At 49.2% G+C, this 18,443-nt stretch overlaps 1 protein-coding gene across 1 annotated transcript in view; it reads left to right on the top strand.

The window, feature by feature from the left end:
- FAM20A (FAM20A golgi associated secretory pathway pseudokinase) overlaps nucleotides 1–18,443 on the top strand; it is a gene marked incomplete at both ends in the record, with an annotated part of 35,446 nt that overhangs the window by 13,026 nt on the left and 3,977 nt on the right. The window contains 5 exons of the mRNA XM_084236720.1: nucleotides 11,784–11,968; nucleotides 12,540–12,590; nucleotides 13,986–14,064; nucleotides 17,188–17,280; nucleotides 18,160–18,275. Coding sequence (XP_084092846.1) covers nucleotides 11,784–11,968; nucleotides 12,540–12,590; nucleotides 13,986–14,064; nucleotides 17,188–17,280; nucleotides 18,160–18,275 — 524 coding nt within the window. The remainder of the gene's footprint in view (nucleotides 1–11,783; nucleotides 11,969–12,539; nucleotides 12,591–13,985; nucleotides 14,065–17,187; nucleotides 17,281–18,159; nucleotides 18,276–18,443) is intronic.

The following is an 18,443-nucleotide window of genomic DNA, read 5'->3' as shown; positions in this document are numbered from 1 at the left end:
TTGGGGCCAGATAATTTTCTGTAGTGCTTGGCTCTCTGTGCCTCGTGATCGGCTGGCAGCATCCCTAAGCTCTTCTGCCACCGATTATGACACAAAATGTCTCTAAATATTGCCAGATTACCTCAACATGAGAATTTTGGGGATGTGGGAATCATCTCCAGCTGCAGGATCCCCCCGCTCTATAAGTCATCACATCACAGTGTTAATATTTAATGTTTCCCAAAAGGTGTTTTGTGCAGCACAGAATCCAGTGGCGGTCAGTGGATAAAGGAATGTAAAGGAAGCACTTAAGAATCTCTCTCTGACGACACCAACATTACCTTAACACCCAGACCACACAAAGACAGCAGAAGAAAAGGAAACTACAGGCCAGTGTTCCTGATGAACATTTATGCAGAAATCTGCAGCAAAATACTAGCAAATTGAATTCAATAGTATATCCCAAGGATTATAGATCATGAAGTGGGATTTATCCCAAGGATGCAAAAATGGTTTAATATATGAAATCAATCAATGTAATATAGGGTGGCAACAAAAGTAATGGTAAAAATATCATATTACCAATAGATGCAGAGAAAACATTTGATAAGATTCAGCACCCATGGATGGTTATCCTGTTAATAGGAATGTAAATTGGTACAACCATTTTGGAAAACCACCTGGGTTTACCTTAAAAAAAAAAAATGTAAATGCCATAAGACCCAGCCACCTTAGTCCTGGACATCTATCTAAAGAATGGGAAACCCCCAACTCAAAATATTTATCTACAGCATCATTTACAGTAGCTAGGACATAGAAGCAAACTAAGTGTCTGCTGATACTAGGTGGACTTCTCCTTGAGCCACGTCCGAAGAACCACCCTTCCCACCCAGGATATGTGCCTAGCAGGGTGATGCTAATAAGTTGGAGAGAGATGATTGCTTCTCCATCCCATCCCAGATTCTGAAATTAACTGCATACAGAACCACCTCCCATAAAGACACGAAAGCCCCGTGGCCAGAACACGTGGGTGCTCAGCCAGATCCTCCCTGCTCTCTGGCCCACCTCTTCTGCCTAGCTCCAGCATTCTTTGCTGCCCTGCATGCTCCCCCACATGGTAGTAACAGCACAGCAGAAGCCCTGGCAGCCTCACACGCATGGACTCCTTGCTCATCACAGCAGCCAATGAAGCAGGACCATTGTTAGCTCTTCTTTACAGGTGTGGCGACAGCCGTGAGTCAGGAAGCTGTCCTGGGCTAGCTCAAGGCCACCTGGCTGGTGAGTGGGGGCCACGGAGGCTGGTTGGAGTCTGGCTGGTTGGGTCCTTATGTCAAGCTGGTTAGCATCGTTCCTTTTGTATGATGGTCCACTTACCTCCTGGCTCCTCGAGGAAGCTCTGGGCTTAGCTCCCCTCTGGCAACCCCAGGCTCCCCTCAACCCAGTGAGAGGGATCTATAGGCCCATAAAGGCAACAGGAGGTTGAGCCCAGGTAGAGAGATCCCCAGTATAGACACCTTTCAGACACGTAGTGGGTGGCGTCACAGAAGACGTTAGCCACCTGCAGCTGGAGACAGGGATAAGGTCTTAGGACATTTGTTGTGTCATGGTATGTCTTAGAATGTCGAAAGTATCTTTCTGCTGCTGAAGAATCAGCTTAAAACTACCCACCAAAAGAAATGTGTTTTTTCCAGAACTTTCTAAATGATTGTGCATTGCATTATTTGGAAAGTAGTTTGGCCCCACCCAACTAAAAACATAAAGTGTTATCCCTCCTGCCTCTGCCAAGTCTTGGTTCTGAATGTTCCAGGGATATTCTGACTCATGTTTAGGGGTCCTGTCCCCTCTTATCCTCCACTCTTTGCCTTGTCTGCCTCATCACCCCATTTCCATGGAGGTCCCTTATTTAGAACGTTTTATTTATAGACAACTCAGAGTGAAATAATCTGAGAAAGGCCAGATTTGTCTTGAATTAGAAACAAACCCCTGGAATAGACTATAACCCACTCATAGCAAAAATATACTCAAACATGGCATGTGTCCATGCCAGCTGCGAGCTTCCATCTTCTTTCAAAATGAACCTAAGTGCTCGCTGTGCGCCAGGCCCGGTGCTGGTCTTCGTAGGGACTTCAAGCCGGGCCCCGTTAGAAGGACTGAGGAATCATGGCTCATTCTCTCTGACTCAGAACATGGCAGCAAGAGAAGCAAGGGGGTTGTGTGGGGATTTGAGGGAGCGCGAGAGGAAGATTATATCCAGTTGCAGGATTGGAAAAGCTTCAGAGAGGAAAGTCCGTGGAGTTTGGCCCTGAAGGCTGGGAAGGATTTCTGGGGATGAATAAGGAAGCTTTCCAAGGAAGAGAGTGCACAGCGGGGAGCAACGTGTGAGAGGGTCAAATAGAGCTGAGGCAGGAGGGTGGCGGGAAGAGAGGAGACGGCATGAGAGGGTCCACGGAGCAGCTGGGGTTAGGACCGGAGTTCAGGGGCTGCGGGGACGTGGGGGGTTTGCAGACGGGAGATGTCGAGAGGCTGCATCATGAAGATTACTTAAGAGAAGATTCCAGTATCCACGTGAGAGGTGTGAGGGGTGAGCACAGGCATCCCAGCAGGCTGTGGAGGTGAAACTGCCGATTCAAAGGAGGTTTGGAGTGACAAGGAGGTCACTGTGTCTGCTGGTAACTAAGAAGGAACAACCTGCTTAGTTCTGGAGAATGGACGTCTCGATCTGTCCCTCAACACTGCCCCAGCTTCCGCGGGTCATTGGCCAGCAGAGGGTATTGCTTTACAGTATTTGCACGGTCTGATGCCCTAAGTATTCCCATAGGACCAGACCCCATCCCACAAAGAACCTATAAATATAATAGAGGCGTCTATCTATGCCTTGTAACCAAGTGTGGGGAGAAGTCAAACCCTGCAGACAAGAAATGGAAGCTGCAAGTTTTCACAGACCAAAAACCATGTGATCAGTGACTGGGCATGTGGGGACCCACCCAAGCCTTCCAGAACCTTCTAAATCCTCCCTGAAGCCTGTGAGTCATAGCTGTCTCCCTCCTTGCCTGCTCACTCACCACACCTGGCTAATGAATAGCACATACCAGTGGCTCTGCCCTCAGGATTCCAGAAGGAATGGGGGGCGTGGGTTGCACCTTCCATGTGCTCTCAGTGTCCCCATCCCGGGAAGCAAAGGAGAATCCAGGCTCCCACTTAGCCTACCAGAGGCTTCAAAAGTGCCCATCTCCAGGCTTCCAACCCTCCCTACGCCAGCAGACACCCCTTCCTGTGTCCCAGGCCCACACCTGCCTGAACATCACAGGATAGAAAAGAGAAATTCTCTCTAATCTCTAATTCTCTCTAATGCCTTGACCATAACCTGGCTACTGCTTGGTTAGCACACCGAGACCTCAGACAAGCTCCAGCAGGACTCCCAGAGCTCCTTGGATGATCCACAACCTTGCAGACATGCCAACGCATGCAAATGACGGTGTCTCATGCAACATAGGCATTGAAGCCCTTCCCTGGCGTATGGGTGTTCCAGGGGATTTAGCTCTGGCTTTTAAGGCTGGTTGTGTCTAGTTACCTGCTGCAACTGTGCTTTTGAAAACATATCCACCTGGCCCCTAATCTTTTTTTTTTTTCTTTTTGTGGGACCCTCGCCGGAGGCTGGGGAACGAACCGGCGCTGCAGAGGCTGCAGGCAGCCTCGCAGCCCAGCGTTAAACCGCTGCGCCACCAGGGGAGGCCTCTGGCCCCTAATCTTTATAAACAGTAAAAGTTATAATTACAAATAGCAACCGTCCTTGGATGCCTGCACTGTGGTTGGATGTTAGTACATTTCATCGACACGCCCTTCCAATAAGATAGGTGTCTATACCTCTGTTTTCCACACTAGGTAAACTGAGGCTCAAACTATTTTTTGTAGCCATGCTTTGTCCATGATCTTCTCATTGGCAAATCGGGGATAAGATTATATGTCTCATGGGGTGGCTGTAGGATCACATGAGATATTGGGTGTAAGTCAGTGGGTGTGGCCCAATCCTCATGGTCGTTCTGCTGGTAAGAGGCAGAAGCAGGGCTTGGTGACATACAACTCCATGTCCTTTCTTACTATCGAGCCCCTGATCAGTTCTTGCTCAACTCACAGTCTGATTAAAGCTACTGCCCACTCACCTCCTTCCAGCAGGGAGTATCTTTGCCCTTGTCATCATTGTCACTTCAGACAGGCTTCTCAACTTCTCATTTCCCTTTTCTATTGTTCATTCTTGGGAGAGACAAAGAAATGTTTATGCTGGACTTGGGGGAGGTGGAGATGGTCCTTGCGCAAATCCCGTAGGTGAAGACTGCCCTTGCAATGGACTGAAGTCTTGGAGGCATCCCAAGAAAAAAATTGAGGGTGATTTAGAAAAAATAAATAACTCCAATTTAGTCTGGACAAAATACAAGAGTTTAGTCAGCCACTGAGAAGTAGCAAAGATGGTTGAAAAATGCACTTAGGAGGTCAACTCGTGTATAAGATAAGACGAGGGAAGTAGTTTTGTTTGTTTATGAAAAAAAATGAAGTGCCTAAGAATTCTAGGGAATGGATTTCCGGATCCTGCTTAGAACCTCAGGTAGGTGAGATGGCCGGACTCCAAGCCTCTGTGGTGTGTGAGCTGTGCAGTGTGGGGCTGATACCCTCTCCCAAACCCAGTGCTGGGGTGCAACACGTGGGAAGTGGGTCCCACATCTTGTAAAGGGCAAGTGATGAAACCAACCCAAACCAGCTAGAGGCGGGGAATGGAGTGTTTCCTTCAGATAACCACCAAGGCCAGGCCCCCTGCTGATAGTATCAGGCAGCCTTGAGCCCACGCCAGCTGCAGCTTGTCTTTCGATTTTGGTGTCCTCCACGGTGGCAATATTGGGCAGGCTGTTGCCCACCAGCACCTCCTCGTTAGTCTCAGGGTTTTCCCCTGAAAACCCTTTGGAAAACCTCAGATTGGCACATCTTGGGTCATTTGCGCATTAACCTGAATTAACCAGTGGGACCCAGGCAAAGGGACATTCTGATCTGAAATCACTGGTACCATTCTATCCAGGTACACAGATTTTTTTTTTTAAGATTTATTTATTTATGCATACAAGAGCTGGGGTGCAGGCCAGAGATGGGGCGTGAGAGGATTCACCAGAGACAGAGTGAGGAGCAAAACAGGTGACTGAAATACACTACTGAGGGGAGCAGTGGGGAGAGAGAAGAGGTCTCCTGCACCATGTGGGTAGCTCCCTCGCTGGGGATCGAACTTGGTGCTGCAGTGGATGTGGACAGCTTCATAGTGCTGAGACTTAACCCCTTGTGCCACCAGGGAGGCCCCCAAGTATACAGATCTTGTTTGCCAGGTCAGGAAGAGACAATTCAAAGCGTGAGTGATGGAAAGGGATGTTCTATGGGGAGATAAGCTGAGGAAGGAAGGAGGAGACATGTAAATGCAACTTTTTGTATTAGTTTATTTGCAAAATTACAGTAAAAAGGGAAAGTTGTTCAGGATCATCCTCAAGACCTATAGTCACTGATAGTTTGGTATGATTCTTTTTTTAATAGAATTTATCATCTTTATTTTAATGAAAATAAAATTGTATTACTTTGAGAGGGTATAAGATACTTATTACACTCAATAAATCTGAGATCAATACACCATCAACAAGGAAGAACAAACTGCAGAGCAGTGCTTGGTATTTCTGGCTTCTCAACAATTTTGAATCTTCCCTTTTTTTTCCCATTTCAGTTCATGAGGTACAAGAATTTGGTATCGTTGTTTTCATGCACAGCATGTTTGTGCGTTCGTACCTATGTTCGTATGTGCATCGGATGCATATTTTTTAAAGGTGAAATCCATTCTGCATACTATTCTTAAATGAGATCTTCTTCTATGTCCCTGCATATAGAGTTATAGATCTTAGTTATATATCTAAGATATATCTTATACCTTAGTTATATATCATATATATTTGTGGAGGTTTTTTTTTTTCATTTTTATAGCCATAAACAACACAGTAATGAGCCTCATAATCGTGCAGGATGGTGCAAATCGTTCATAGACTAAACTGCCGTGAAATGAAACTGTTGAGTCAAAGGGTAAACTCATTATAAATTTGAAATGGAAAATTGCCTTTTGAAAGATGTGCCAACTGCAATCTCTCATCAATAATGCAAGAGAGCATGAGAATAATGCTACTTGATAAGGCTGTTTAAAATTCCTCAAGGTTCCCATTGTAAAAGAGTTTCTGTCATTGTGATATTTGCATAGACAATTACACAAGGAAAACTCTTTGAAGAAGCAAGAAGGAGGGACTAACTCGATCAGATGTGGAAGTGACCAAAGAGCAATTTGTCCCCGTCCAGAAGTTCACCCCATTTGCTCCATCTGCTTTTGGGCTGGAAGGCTGTCTCCCAGACCGCCGCAGCCGAACCCCCCAGCCATCACCTCCTGTCCCCACACCCGGCGCAACATGAATCATCATTTCCTGCTCTCCTCAGTTATCTTCTGTGCTGCTCCAGTTCGGAGATTGGCTCCGCTCAGAACTTTCCAGTCTTTCCACCAGACTCCCAAGAGGGTTCAGCAGCCTCAGAGTTTAGTCTCAGAGGAGCCTGGGAACTACAGCTTGGCCCAACTAGTTCCCAAAATAAAAATAAATGTTAATAAAGTAAGGAAATGCTGGCAGGAGGCCCACAGAGCCAGTCAACAATTTGTCCTTTCCCTTGATTTTTAGAAAACTTAGGGTCTGAAGTGGGTTAACCTCTGTCATTTTAAATAATTACACCCGTGGTTCAGAGCTCCCCCCGCCCAGGCTGGACGGCAGCCCAGGGCTCGCTCTCTTGGGAGAGAAGCCCCAGCCCTCTGCTGTCTTCTACACTTGGGGACCAAAGTCCTAGCACCCTGGGGTCCCTTTGGCGGCCTTGTCTGCTCTATGCGCCTCCTTCCCCAGAACTAGCTGCGTGAGGGTGGCCTTTTCTTTTCAATATGAAGTACTGTTACAGAGAGGCTGAAAAGCTAAATGCTCTTAATTTAAGCACATATTTTTTTAAGATTTATTTATTTATGCATACAAGAACTGGGGTACAGGCCAGAGGTGCAGGGGGTGAGAAGAGACACCAGAGACAGAGTGGGGAGTAGAACAGGCAGATCTACTGAAATACACTGCTGAGGGGAGCAGTGGGGAGACAGGAGAGGTCTGCTGCGCCATGTGGGTAGTTCCCTGGCTGGCCAGGGATTGAACTCTTGCTGCAGAGGCTGCGGATAGCTTCACAGTGCTGTGCTTAACCCCTTGCGCCACCAGGGAGACACCTAAGCACATATTTTTATTTGTAAAAATACACTTTAAGGGCCTCCCTGGGGGGTGCAGGGGTTAAATTCTCAGCGCTATCAAACTGTTGCCAGCCACTGCCAGCCACTGTGGCCTGTTTGATCCCCGGCCAGGGAGCTACCCACCTGGTGCAGCAGACCTCTCCTGTCTCCCCCGCTGCTCCTTCAGCAGTGTATTTCATTAGTCTGCCTCTTCTGCTCCCCACTCTGTTTCTGGTGAATCCTCTCACCCCCTGCACCTCTGACCTGCACCCCAATCTTCTACACAAAAATAATTTTTTTGAAAAGTCTTTTTAAAAAAATCCTTCTAACGCTGTGAATCTCTCTGGCTTCCTTCTGCTACCAGTGGTGAGAATACTGCCTGGCTAATGTCCCCCTCTCAGGCCAATGGTGCCGTGGGACACAGCAAGGTGGCCGCTCATCTTATTTGCAATTTCCAGAGGTGAGGGTGAAGCTTGATGACTAATTTTAGAAATAATGCCACCCATAAAAATCTCTATTTTCCCAGAGATATGTAATGTGCTTTCCAAAAAATTCTCCCTTGGCTACATCAATGGTAGTGGAGACACTGGCTGTCCCATTCTGCTCTGTCCTGGGTTCTTGGGTGCTGCAGTTCATTCTGGGTGGTGGAAATAAGGGAGAAATGGACCCACAGAACCAAGACCACAGGTGGATTCACGCCCAAGGCTTAGGAACGGAGGTGGGGAGAACACAAACACTTAACTTGAAGATGGAAGATGCTGAGGTCACTGCACGACCATCTTCAAAGGATTTTAAAAACTGTCAGTGAAACAGGAATGTGTTTTGCATAAATAAAGGGGATAAAACCAAGACTCCTGGTGGAAAACATTTCCCTTATTATTGGAAAGTGTTTTCCAATAGGGTTGATCTGATTGATGGAGCTACTCTGGACCAGGTGCATCCCCTTCTTTGGAGCTGGTCGAGTATAAATAGGAAAGTCATGAGAACAGCAGGTTGGGTTAAATATTCTTTCAGATTCCTCCCAAGCCTCCCAAACACTGAGGTAAGTGACCACAGACACTGCTCTGTTCAAGTCAAGGGCCCGACTTGGTACTAGCACTTTCCAAAGTCTTCCACGAGGGGAAAGGACAGGAAAAAACCAGCATCTACTCCTGAGGGTCTCGCTTCTTGGAGGTGTAACCTGAGGAAGTGTTAGGGAATGGAGGCGGCCTACCAAGTAAAATTTTCTTCAAAAACAGGTTTATCTTTAAAATGATCGCATGTATCATTTTCTTCACAATATGCCTACATTTTAACCTAAAAGTATTAGTTTTAACTGTTTAGCAATGAAAGTATTTGACACCCCAAGAAGCTCAGTGTAGGGTCAGGAATGGACCACAGGGCAGGTTTTCTGATCCAGCAGACCGGGTAAAGGAGGAGTCAGAGTCCTCGGTGGTTTTGCAGGTTTTTATTGGGATTACCAGGTACACGGCAGGCAGGGGTGCTGGGGGGCCGGGAGGCTGGCAGGCCTCCCAGCCCCCAGCACGTCTTCACTCTGTGGGCTCTCCAGCCTTCTCTCGGCTTCTGCTTGGCTTCTGTTCGTTCTTGGCTTCTGCTGGCGTCCCCGTGACGCCGCCCTTAAAAGCCCAGTCTTAGCCCAGGTGGATCTCATCTACCTATGCCCACACCCTACACCAGGTGCCCGCCTTCAGGCATGCATTCAGGACTGCAAGGATCCATCATCTATCCTGATGGCGGGAGGGCAGAAAAGCCTGACATTTTTCCTTACCCTACACTCAGCCATACTTGTTTTGTTATTCAACCCATGGCCGACCTCAGAGGGAGAGATCACAGCTTGAGAACTCTGGGTGTATGGGAACACCCAAGCCCTCAATAATTAGTTTACCTCACCAGGTGACTTGCTAGTTTGACCTGCTTTCCAGTCAGAAAGCCGCCATCTTGTTATGCAATCACATATTCATTCAACCTTCCTCTCCAGGTTCCAGATGTGCCCTGTCTCTCCTAATGCTCTGATGCTCCCCCATCCAAGGGCACCTCCACATCCCCCCTCAGCCAACACCACCCATGTGCTGGGTCAGTCCTCCTGGGTCTGCCTCATAGCAGCTTTCATTCTCCAACAGGTGACAGTGTTTGATCTAAACGACATGTCTTGCAGTTGATTTACAACTGCCTTAGGGCTGTGACTATTTTGTAGACATATACCTTATCTCCCAAACTAGACTTGAAACCGGAAATGACAATGGCATTGTTTAGAACTTTTTTTTTTCCTCCCCCACCACCATCTTATGCTCCGTAGACCTTTTCTCCATTCTCCCTCCCTCTTAACCTCAGAATCCCACTCTGTTTATTGGGGTTTACTCGTTTTTATAAGTATTTCGCTTTGTATTTCTGCTGTATAAGTATCCAATATTTGCCTTTCTTTTTGTGACTTGCCTTACGATACACATAATTCCCTCACATTCCTTCCATTCTGCTATAAATGGCAATGTTTTTGTCTTTGCTCATGGCTAAATAGTAAGTATTTCATTGTGTGGGGAGACCACATCTTGGTGGTCTACTTAGGTTATTTCCATGCCCCAACTATTGTAAATAATGCTGCAATAAACACTGTAGATCTTAGAATTTTTGAGTTGATGTTTCATGTTCTCTGGATAAATGTCCAAAGTGGGGTTGCTGGAATTTGTATTTTGGGCATTTGTATTTTTATTTTTTTAAGGTAAATAAATGTAGATTGCTTTCTGTAATGGCTACATCAGTTTACATTCCCAATAAGAGTGTGATGGGGTTCCTCTTTCCCTGCATCCTCTCCAGCACTTTCTAATACACGTCATTTGCACAGGTCTGAGGTGATATCATATTGTGGGTTTAACCTGCTTCTCCCTAATTAAAACTGGTGATGAACATTTTTTTTCCATGTATCTACCAGGCTCCTGGATACCCATTTTTTTTTTAATTTGCATCCCATGTATTTTTCTTTTAAAGATTTATTTATTTATGCATACAAGAGCTGGGGTACAGGCCAGAGATGCGGGGAGTGAGAGGATTCACCAGAGACAGAGTGGGGAACAGAACACGCAGACTGACGAAATACACTGCTAAGGGGAGCAGCAGGCGAGACAGGAGAGGTCTGCCATGCCATGTGGGTTGCTCCCTGGCCTGCTGGGGATTGAACTTGTGCTTCAGAGACTGCGGATTGCTTCATAGTGCGTTGCTTAACCCCTTGCGCCACCAGGGAGGCCCTAGATACCCTTTTTGTTGCATTGTCCATTCATCTCTGTTGCCCATTTATTAATCAGGTTGTTTTATCATTATTAAATTGGATACTTTTTTTAATATCTTGGATATTAACCGCTTATCAGTTATATAACATGTGGATATTTCCTCGCATTCATTATTAATCTATTTATGTTTTCTTTCACTTTGTTGAAGCTTTATAACTTGAGGTAATCCCACTTGTTTTACTTTTTTTCCCTTGCCATAGAGGTCAAGTCTCCAAAAACACCTTTATCACATTGATGTCCTGAAACATATTATGAATGTTTTCTTCTATATGTTTTCTTGTTGCAGGCCTTATTTCTAGACCTTTAACTCATTTTTTAATTTGTTTATGCAGTTAGAGCGAGATCGAAATTTATTTTTCATGTGCCTTCCAGTTTCTAGACCATTCGTTGAAGAAACTCTCCTTCCCCCATTGTATGATCATGGTTCCATTATCATGAATTAAGTATTGATATGTACATGAATTTTTTTTTAAGATTTATTTATGCATACAAGAGCTGGGGTACAGGCCAGAGGTGGGGGGTGGTAGAGGATTCACCAGAGACAGAGTGGGGAGCAGAACAGGCGGATCTACTGAAACACACTGCTCAGGGAAGCAGCGGGGAGACAAGAGAGGTCTGCTGTGCCATGTGGGTCAGATCAAACTCAGGCCTTAGCGTTGATAGCATGGAGACTTAACCCCTAGGCCACTGGGGAAGCCCTGATTACTTTTTTCTTTTTTACCCTGGTAGAAAATGATTCCAGCTCTCCTAACGGGATCCTCAACACCCATTTTTTTTCATTCACACCAATTACTTTCTCTCCTATTTCCTGACTCCTTAAGTCTGCAAATATTGGAGGTGGGGGGCTGGGGAAAGATGCAGAATTTTTAGTGGGAAATGCACCTAGAGGCCCATGATCACTCCCTAAGATTCAGATGATATGAGGCCCCCAGTTCTGCTCTTTACCATCTGCACTTGCTCATCGGAGGCTTTGTTGTGGCTTGTAACTGAGTGTGTGTCCATGGATGGCACAGCGTCCCTGTGTGCCTGTCTGTATCACTAGATTGTAAGCTCCCTGCAGACAAGAAGGATCATGTGGCTGGTTTGCCTCCCAAGGCTTCTAATGTGTGCACTAAGCCTGGTGCACAGTAGGGATTTCACACCCTTGTCAAATGAAAGAATGAGTGGAGAGCTCAAAGCTGGTCTTTGCATTCCTGTTTCTCTGGCTCTTTCAGACGACACAAGATGTACAAGGAGCAGCTGAACATCACCTCCGTGGACCCCCCGCTGCAGCTCCAACTCGAGGCCAGCTGGTTCCAGTTCCACCTGGGGATCAACCGCCATGGGCTGTACTCCCGGTCCAGTCCTGTCGTCAGCCGACTCCTCCACGACATGAGGCGCTTCCCCACCATCAGCGCTGGTGAGGAGGGGGGCAGAGGACCTTCCCCTGGCCAAGGTCATGGTGAAGCAGTCAAGGGCTGACTGATACCCGATAGAAGAAGGAAAGCACAGGCGTTGATCTTTTCCCTTTTGAAAGAGACCAGACACCATCATCACAGCCGCCAGGGAGGCAGAAGGTGGGGTTCCGTCCCCTTTAAGGGAGGTGACTGCTCCCATTACTGCTCTCTTTCACACTATGACCCTATTGGCATGGACGTTTCCATTGCCATTATATGGATGGGAAAACTGAGGCTCGGAGAGGTTAAGCTCCTTGGCCACAAACCCAACAGTGGAGCTGGGATCAAGCCAGGCACTGTGACAGCGAGTTATCAGCTGCCCTCCCCGGTGCCCCTGGAGTGTCCATGCAAGACTCGAGAGCGCCGGGCCTGGGATGCAGCAGGGGGCAAGTGCAGCCACCTGGAGCTTGCACGTCCCCTGTGAAATAGTCTTGGGCCCCAGGCCGTGGGCTTCCAAGCCAGAGTCTCAGGCCACAAGGGGCGGGTCTCCTAGGAAAGCCCCAGATGTCTCACCTTCCTCCTCCTCCTCTGCAGATTACAGTCAGGACGAGAAAGCTTTACTTGGGGCTTGCGACTGCACTCAGAGTAAGTGACCTGGCCCCGCCTCCACCCAGCCCCCCATCACAGCCCGAGAACCCCAGGACCTGACAGCTGTGCCCACTCCCTGGGGACTCCAGCCGGGGCCCTGCTGGGCAGTTGCAGGAGCAGGTCCCTCTGTGCCTAGGCCCTGAGAACTCTGCATTCCTCCCCCAGCAGAAAGGCATTTAGGGGAGCTTGAGCGTAGGGCCCTGCTGGTTGGGGTGTGGCTGGGGGTCAGCATCATTGAAGAGCTTGTGAGAAATGCAGGATCTCAGTCCTGCTCTGGTCTTCTCAGGCAGAATGTAGATGTTAACATCCCCCAGGACGGGAGTCCATCTCCAAGTTGAAGGCACAATCCTAACAATGGTTTCCCACCCCTAGCACGCTGGTCACTGGAGAGCTTTAAAAGTGGAGGGGTGGGGGCTGGTTTCATTTGCATGGGATGAAACGGGGCATCAGCTTTTTAAAATCCCTCCATGTGATTCTCAGGCAACCAAGGTTGACACCAGGGGGGTAAGGGATGACTAGAACAAGAAAGAGGGGTGCCTGACACAGTTCCCAGCCACAGCGCGTGACTGGGGGACAGTGTGCTGGCCACTGAGCTCCCCAGCCCTCAGAGCGGCCGGGCCAGCTTGGACACCGACACCCCTGGCCAGTCACCCCTGGCCTTGAGTAGCCTCCTCCATGGACCTCAGAGACTGAACACACATCAGGAATTTCTGTGTATGTCATGTGTGTCAAAAGCTGTCAAGCATACAGGGTCCTGGGTCCTCCCTTTTCTTAAACACCCACTGTTTGCCATGTTAGGGAACACAGGGGTGAGCGAGTCATTGGCAGACCCTCAGGGGGTTCAGTCCAGGGACAAGGTGAGGCCAGTCAGCCTTCCCTGTCAAGGTCATGCAAGGACAGGGTGTCTCTGTCACCAAGCCCTGTCCCAGCCCAGGTGTACAGTCCCAGCCAGGAAAAGCTGTAGATAACTCTACAAGCCAGTCGCATGCCACGTTCCAAGTGACCTCATTGGAATCATAGAGGCGCCATTGAAGGGAGTGGAGTGCTTCTCCTCTTAGGAAAACATTCCTTGGGGTTTTTGAGGAGCATCCATCTAGGGAAAGCTGCATTGTTTGCCCCTTTAACAGTCAAAAAATATATTGTCCTGAGCCCCTGGGCAGAGTCAGGGCAGATAGGATGGAACTGACCTGCAGGCTTTGCAAACCAGAGGCTACTTTGCAAACCAGAGGCTACTTTTCAAGTCAGAGGCTACTTTGCAAATCAGACGCAAATCTTCAGAGTCTAATGAAGTTAGAGGACAGAGAAGGGGTGGGGGGGCTGGGTTTATTGACTGAACAGAGGGTCAGCACCCTGAGCACAGGCTGGACGCTAATACCCCCTCCCTCCTCACAGTCGTGAAGCCCAGTGGCGTCCACCTCAAGCTGGTGCTGAGGTTCTCGGACTTCGGCAAGGCCATGTTCAAACCCATGAGGTAAGTGACCCCCGTCCTTGCTGCCATGCCCCATGGTGGTCGCCCCGAGAGTCTGGACCAAACATTCATATAAGTGGTCAGACCTCATCGAGCCAGTCGTTTGGAGAATCTCTTTGGGGCTGGTTCTGGTGATAATTAGAGTTAGTAGAGCTGGCCTCCATCGGGGCCTTGCTCACTAGCACCTGTGCACTCTTGCATTGATGGTGTCTGTACGTCATTGAGACAAGTACCACGAGTGTCTGCTTCACAGGGGACCACCCCGAGGCCCAGCAGGGCCCGCTCACCCTGCTGGTCTCCCCGCAGCAGGCAGTGCCCGCAAACCCAGGCAGCTGGATTGTTAAATTCACACTCTCCCCACTATAGTTGATCCCCACTTTTTTCCAGGGCTAGGAACCTCAGAATGCTTACAGAGCGCTACATAGTAAACTTGTTTTGATTGAAAAACTAGACAATGGAAAAAGGCTATGACAAAGTCAGCTACACTTTCGAATTAATTTATATCTGTAGGGTAAGTGATTCAATCAGGCTTCTTGCCCCACGGGCCTCTGTGGCTATCACTTGCGGCCTTGATTGTGCTAATGCAGGAGGCGCTTGGGAGCGTGGGCTCCGGGCACTCAGGCCTGATAGTGGACACCTGGAGCAGGGTGTGCGCATGCATAAGTGTGCACACCTGAGCCTGGAGGCCGGCCGGGGTGTAAGGGCGGCGTCACTCAGACACAGACGGCTGTGAGAGACAGCTACGGGAGGAAGAGTAACGACAGAGAGGTGAGGCCAGAGGGAGCCCCGAGAGAGGATAAAAAGATTTGCTGGGGCTGGGAGGCTCGCCAGCCTGCGGGCTCGCCACTACAGTATTGTATTCATAACAGCAGCAAATACTTGCCTTTAAAATGTAGCCCTGCCTCCCTGGTGGCGCAGCGGTTGAGCGCTGGGCTGCGAAGCTGCCCGCAGCCTCTGCAGCGCCAGTTCGATCCCCGGCCACTGGGCAAGTGTCCCACATGGCGCGCAGACCTCTCTCTCCTGCTGCGCCCGCTGCTCCCCTCAGCAGTGTACCTCGTCAGTCTGCCTGCTCTGCTCCCCGCTCTGGCTCTGGTGAATTCTCTCACCCTCCCGCGCTTCTGACTGTACCCAGTGCTTGTGTAAATAAATCAATAAATCCTAAAAAATTTAAAAAAAAATAAAATAAAATAAAATGTAGCCCTGTAAGTGGATGAAATAACGTGTGGCCAGTCCACAGAACCCTTCCATGGCACACCAAATGGCTCTGGTTTTTTAAAGCTGGAAACTGAGAGGATGAACTCCACTCATTTTCACATTTGGGGAGGAAAAACTGCTCCCCTTGCAGAAAGTGTTTTCTTTGCACAAAAGCACAGGAAGGAGCAGCCTGAGACCTCTGCCTTGCCCCTCAGAAACCAGAATGCAAAGGTTATTAGAATTAACCTGCTTTTCCCCCACTGAATATAAGGCAAAAGCTTCCGAGGTGAGGTCATAAAAGGTGTTTTACCTATTCTGCCATGACATGAGGTTTAATCTGCATTTTATAAAAATAATCAAATGTAGGATCATTTTAAAATGTTTCTTAAACGTGGATTTTTTCTACAAGTATTTTAAAAAGCATTTGTCTATAAAGAAACAAAGCAAAGGAACAAACTAAACCAAACAAACCCTAGAAATCTGACTGCAGAACTGGGGGAGGTTGGAGCAGTGGGGAGCAAAGCAGAGAGAAGTGTGACTGGACTGTGATGGGGGACATTGGGGGCTTTGGTGGAGGGTGTGGACGTGGGCCAACATCTCTAAAACCCAGGGTTGCAAACCAACATGTGGCCTCAATAAAAATAATTAAATTTGAAAGGTGAAGAATATTCCTTTATTAAACAGAGGGTGTAGAGATGAACCTTTGGGTGATCCCCATTATGAACGTAACTGTAGATGGTATTTTTAATGTCACATACACAGTAAGAAGGACATCGGCGTGGGTTAAAAAAACTTTCACTTTTGAAACCCCTTCTACCATCTCACGCCATGCAAAAATGAGGAAATGTTTTAGGAAATCCTGAAGGGCTTTGAAGAGAGAGACACTCTATGGACAAATTCTCCGTAGAGAATGGGGGATTAAAGCGAGATCAGGGCACAGAGGGGACCTTGGCTGGCCCAGACGTGGGCGATGCTGGCGAGGAGCCACAGGCCTGCGTATGGTGGGGGCTGAGCTTGAAGTGGGGTGCACCGTTTAAAATAGAACCCCTCTTCCTGGCAGCCCCTGGCTGTGGTTTCCGGGCGAGTTAATATCCTCTGGCAAAGCGCACATCACTGTGTGAAATACCGGGTGCTGTTTATTTACGGCTTTCAGCAACATTGTGTTTATCTGCATTCAGATTGCTTTTGCAGCCATCCAGCAGCCCCAGAGGTGGATTATAAAATCCTTTAAAGAGCATCATCCTTCCTTGTTTATTAGCAGTGAGACGGTTTAGGGACCGGAAGCCGTGATGTCCCTGGTGACTGGGAGGCCCTCCCGAGAGGCCACGCCTACCAGCTCTGTGCTCAGGCAGGCAGAGGCTTTTCAGGAACCCGTTAGAGAATTAAAAATGCAGATAGATCGACATCCCCTACACCAGCGTCCCTCAACCCTCTGGGCTGCGCTGACATTCCGCTGATGGGACAGCCCGTTTATTTCCCCCTCACCCTGTGGCCCGGCACTTTGCCGTCTGCTGTTCTCACCATCATGTAAATTGCATCTCTGGGGCACTTTTCTCAAGTGTGTCTCACACCTGCCTCTCTTTGCCCTTGTGCATCTGGTCTCTGGGGCCTCGGGTTCTGCCAGCCAGTCCCCTCCTGTTTACATTGCAGAAGAATATCCGTGCTCCCTCCTCTCTCAACTACGGGGTTTTTAAGAGAATTGGCCACCGTAGCCACCAAAGCTGCGTAAGTTGGGTTCTTGGCGTTGGTGGTGCCAGCCGGTGTCTGGTCAGAGCCCTGGCTCCTCCCGCCTTGCAAGTCTCCGCGGGCGCCTCGGCCTTCCGGAGTCTTCCTTCCCTCCTGTATCTTTCTCTCTGGCCCTGATAACCGGCTCCTGTCTCAGGCTCGTAGCTGGAGTCTGAGTCCAGGGCGTGATTCCTTGCTTCCTTCCAGACAGCAGCGAGATGAAGAGACGCCCGAGGACTTCTTCTATTTCATTGACTTTCAGAGGCACAACGCTGAGATCGCAGCTTTCCATCTGGACAGGTGGGCTCTGGCTGCGGGAGGGGACACAGGGCTGATGGCAGGGTTGGGGGGGGGTCCCCAGGTGGGCCTCTTTATCTTCTTGCACTTCAGTCACACCTTTGAACCCCACATGTCCCACCCCTCCCCACGACTTGCAGAACAAATGCAATGGAAACAATCTCTTAGAAAGATGGGCCTCCTTGGTGTCAGAAGGGGTTAAGACACAACCTATGGAGCCATCCGCAGCCTCTGCAGCGCGAGTTCAATCCCCAGCCAGGGAGCTACCTGCATGGCGCAGCAGACCTCTCCTGACTCGCCCGCTGCTCCCCTCAGCAGTGTATTTCGTCAGTCTGCCTGTTCTGTTCCCCGCTCTGTCTCTGGTGAATCCTCTCACCCCCCGCATCTCTGGCCTGTACCCCAGTTCTTGTATGTATGAAAAATCTTTGGGAAAAAAGAATCTCTTAGGAAGACACTACCTGGTCCTGCCACTGCAGCTGCCGCCCATGGACCTGACCTCGCCCTTTGCTCTCATTTCCTGATCTGAAATAGAGGGAGTCTGTGCTCATTCCCACTGAGCTAAGGAGTCCCAGGTGTGCTGTGGAGGGGCAGCCTGAACTTCCTGCCTCCTCCTGGGGCCTCTCAAGGCGTGTCTGTGGGCGGGCTGCCTGGGCTCCGGCTGGGGGCTCTTCAGCCTCCCCTGGCCCCACTGAATCTTGGGGCCCGGCTCCCGGGTGTCTCCTGCACAGTGAAGGCCGAGACGCCCTGGTGTAATTACGCACAATGGCTGTCTGCGTGGCCGGCCCAGGAGGCTGGATGGAACGGGTTCCGCTCCACACCTCGGCCTACCCACCCCCAACGCCCGCACATGGCTCAGCTCTGAACATCTTCCCTCCCTGTCAGGATCCTGGACTTCCGGCGGGTGCCACCCACGGTGGGGAGGCTGGTCAACGTCACCAAGGAAATCCTAGAGGTCACCAAGAACGAAATCCTGCAGAGCGTTTTCTTTGTCTCTCCAGGTAGAGTGCCAGCCAAAGTTATATTCTGGATCTAAGAACGCGGCAGCAGTGGCCACTGTCACACTCAGCAGGGGTCTCCCCTGCCGGGAGCCCATCCATTATGGGGGGCGGGGAGGGGGGGGGTGGATCACACACTCCCAGCCAGTCCACTGAGCAGAGCACAGGTTG

Source organism: Talpa europaea (genome assembly GCF_964194135.1).
Source record: "Talpa europaea genome assembly, chromosome: 7".
In the NCBI taxonomy this organism is placed as follows: Eukaryota; Metazoa; Chordata; class Mammalia; order Eulipotyphla; family Talpidae; genus Talpa; species Talpa europaea.
The sequence above is the reverse complement of the archived record's forward strand: the minus strand, read 5'-3'. Positions and strand labels throughout refer to the sequence as shown.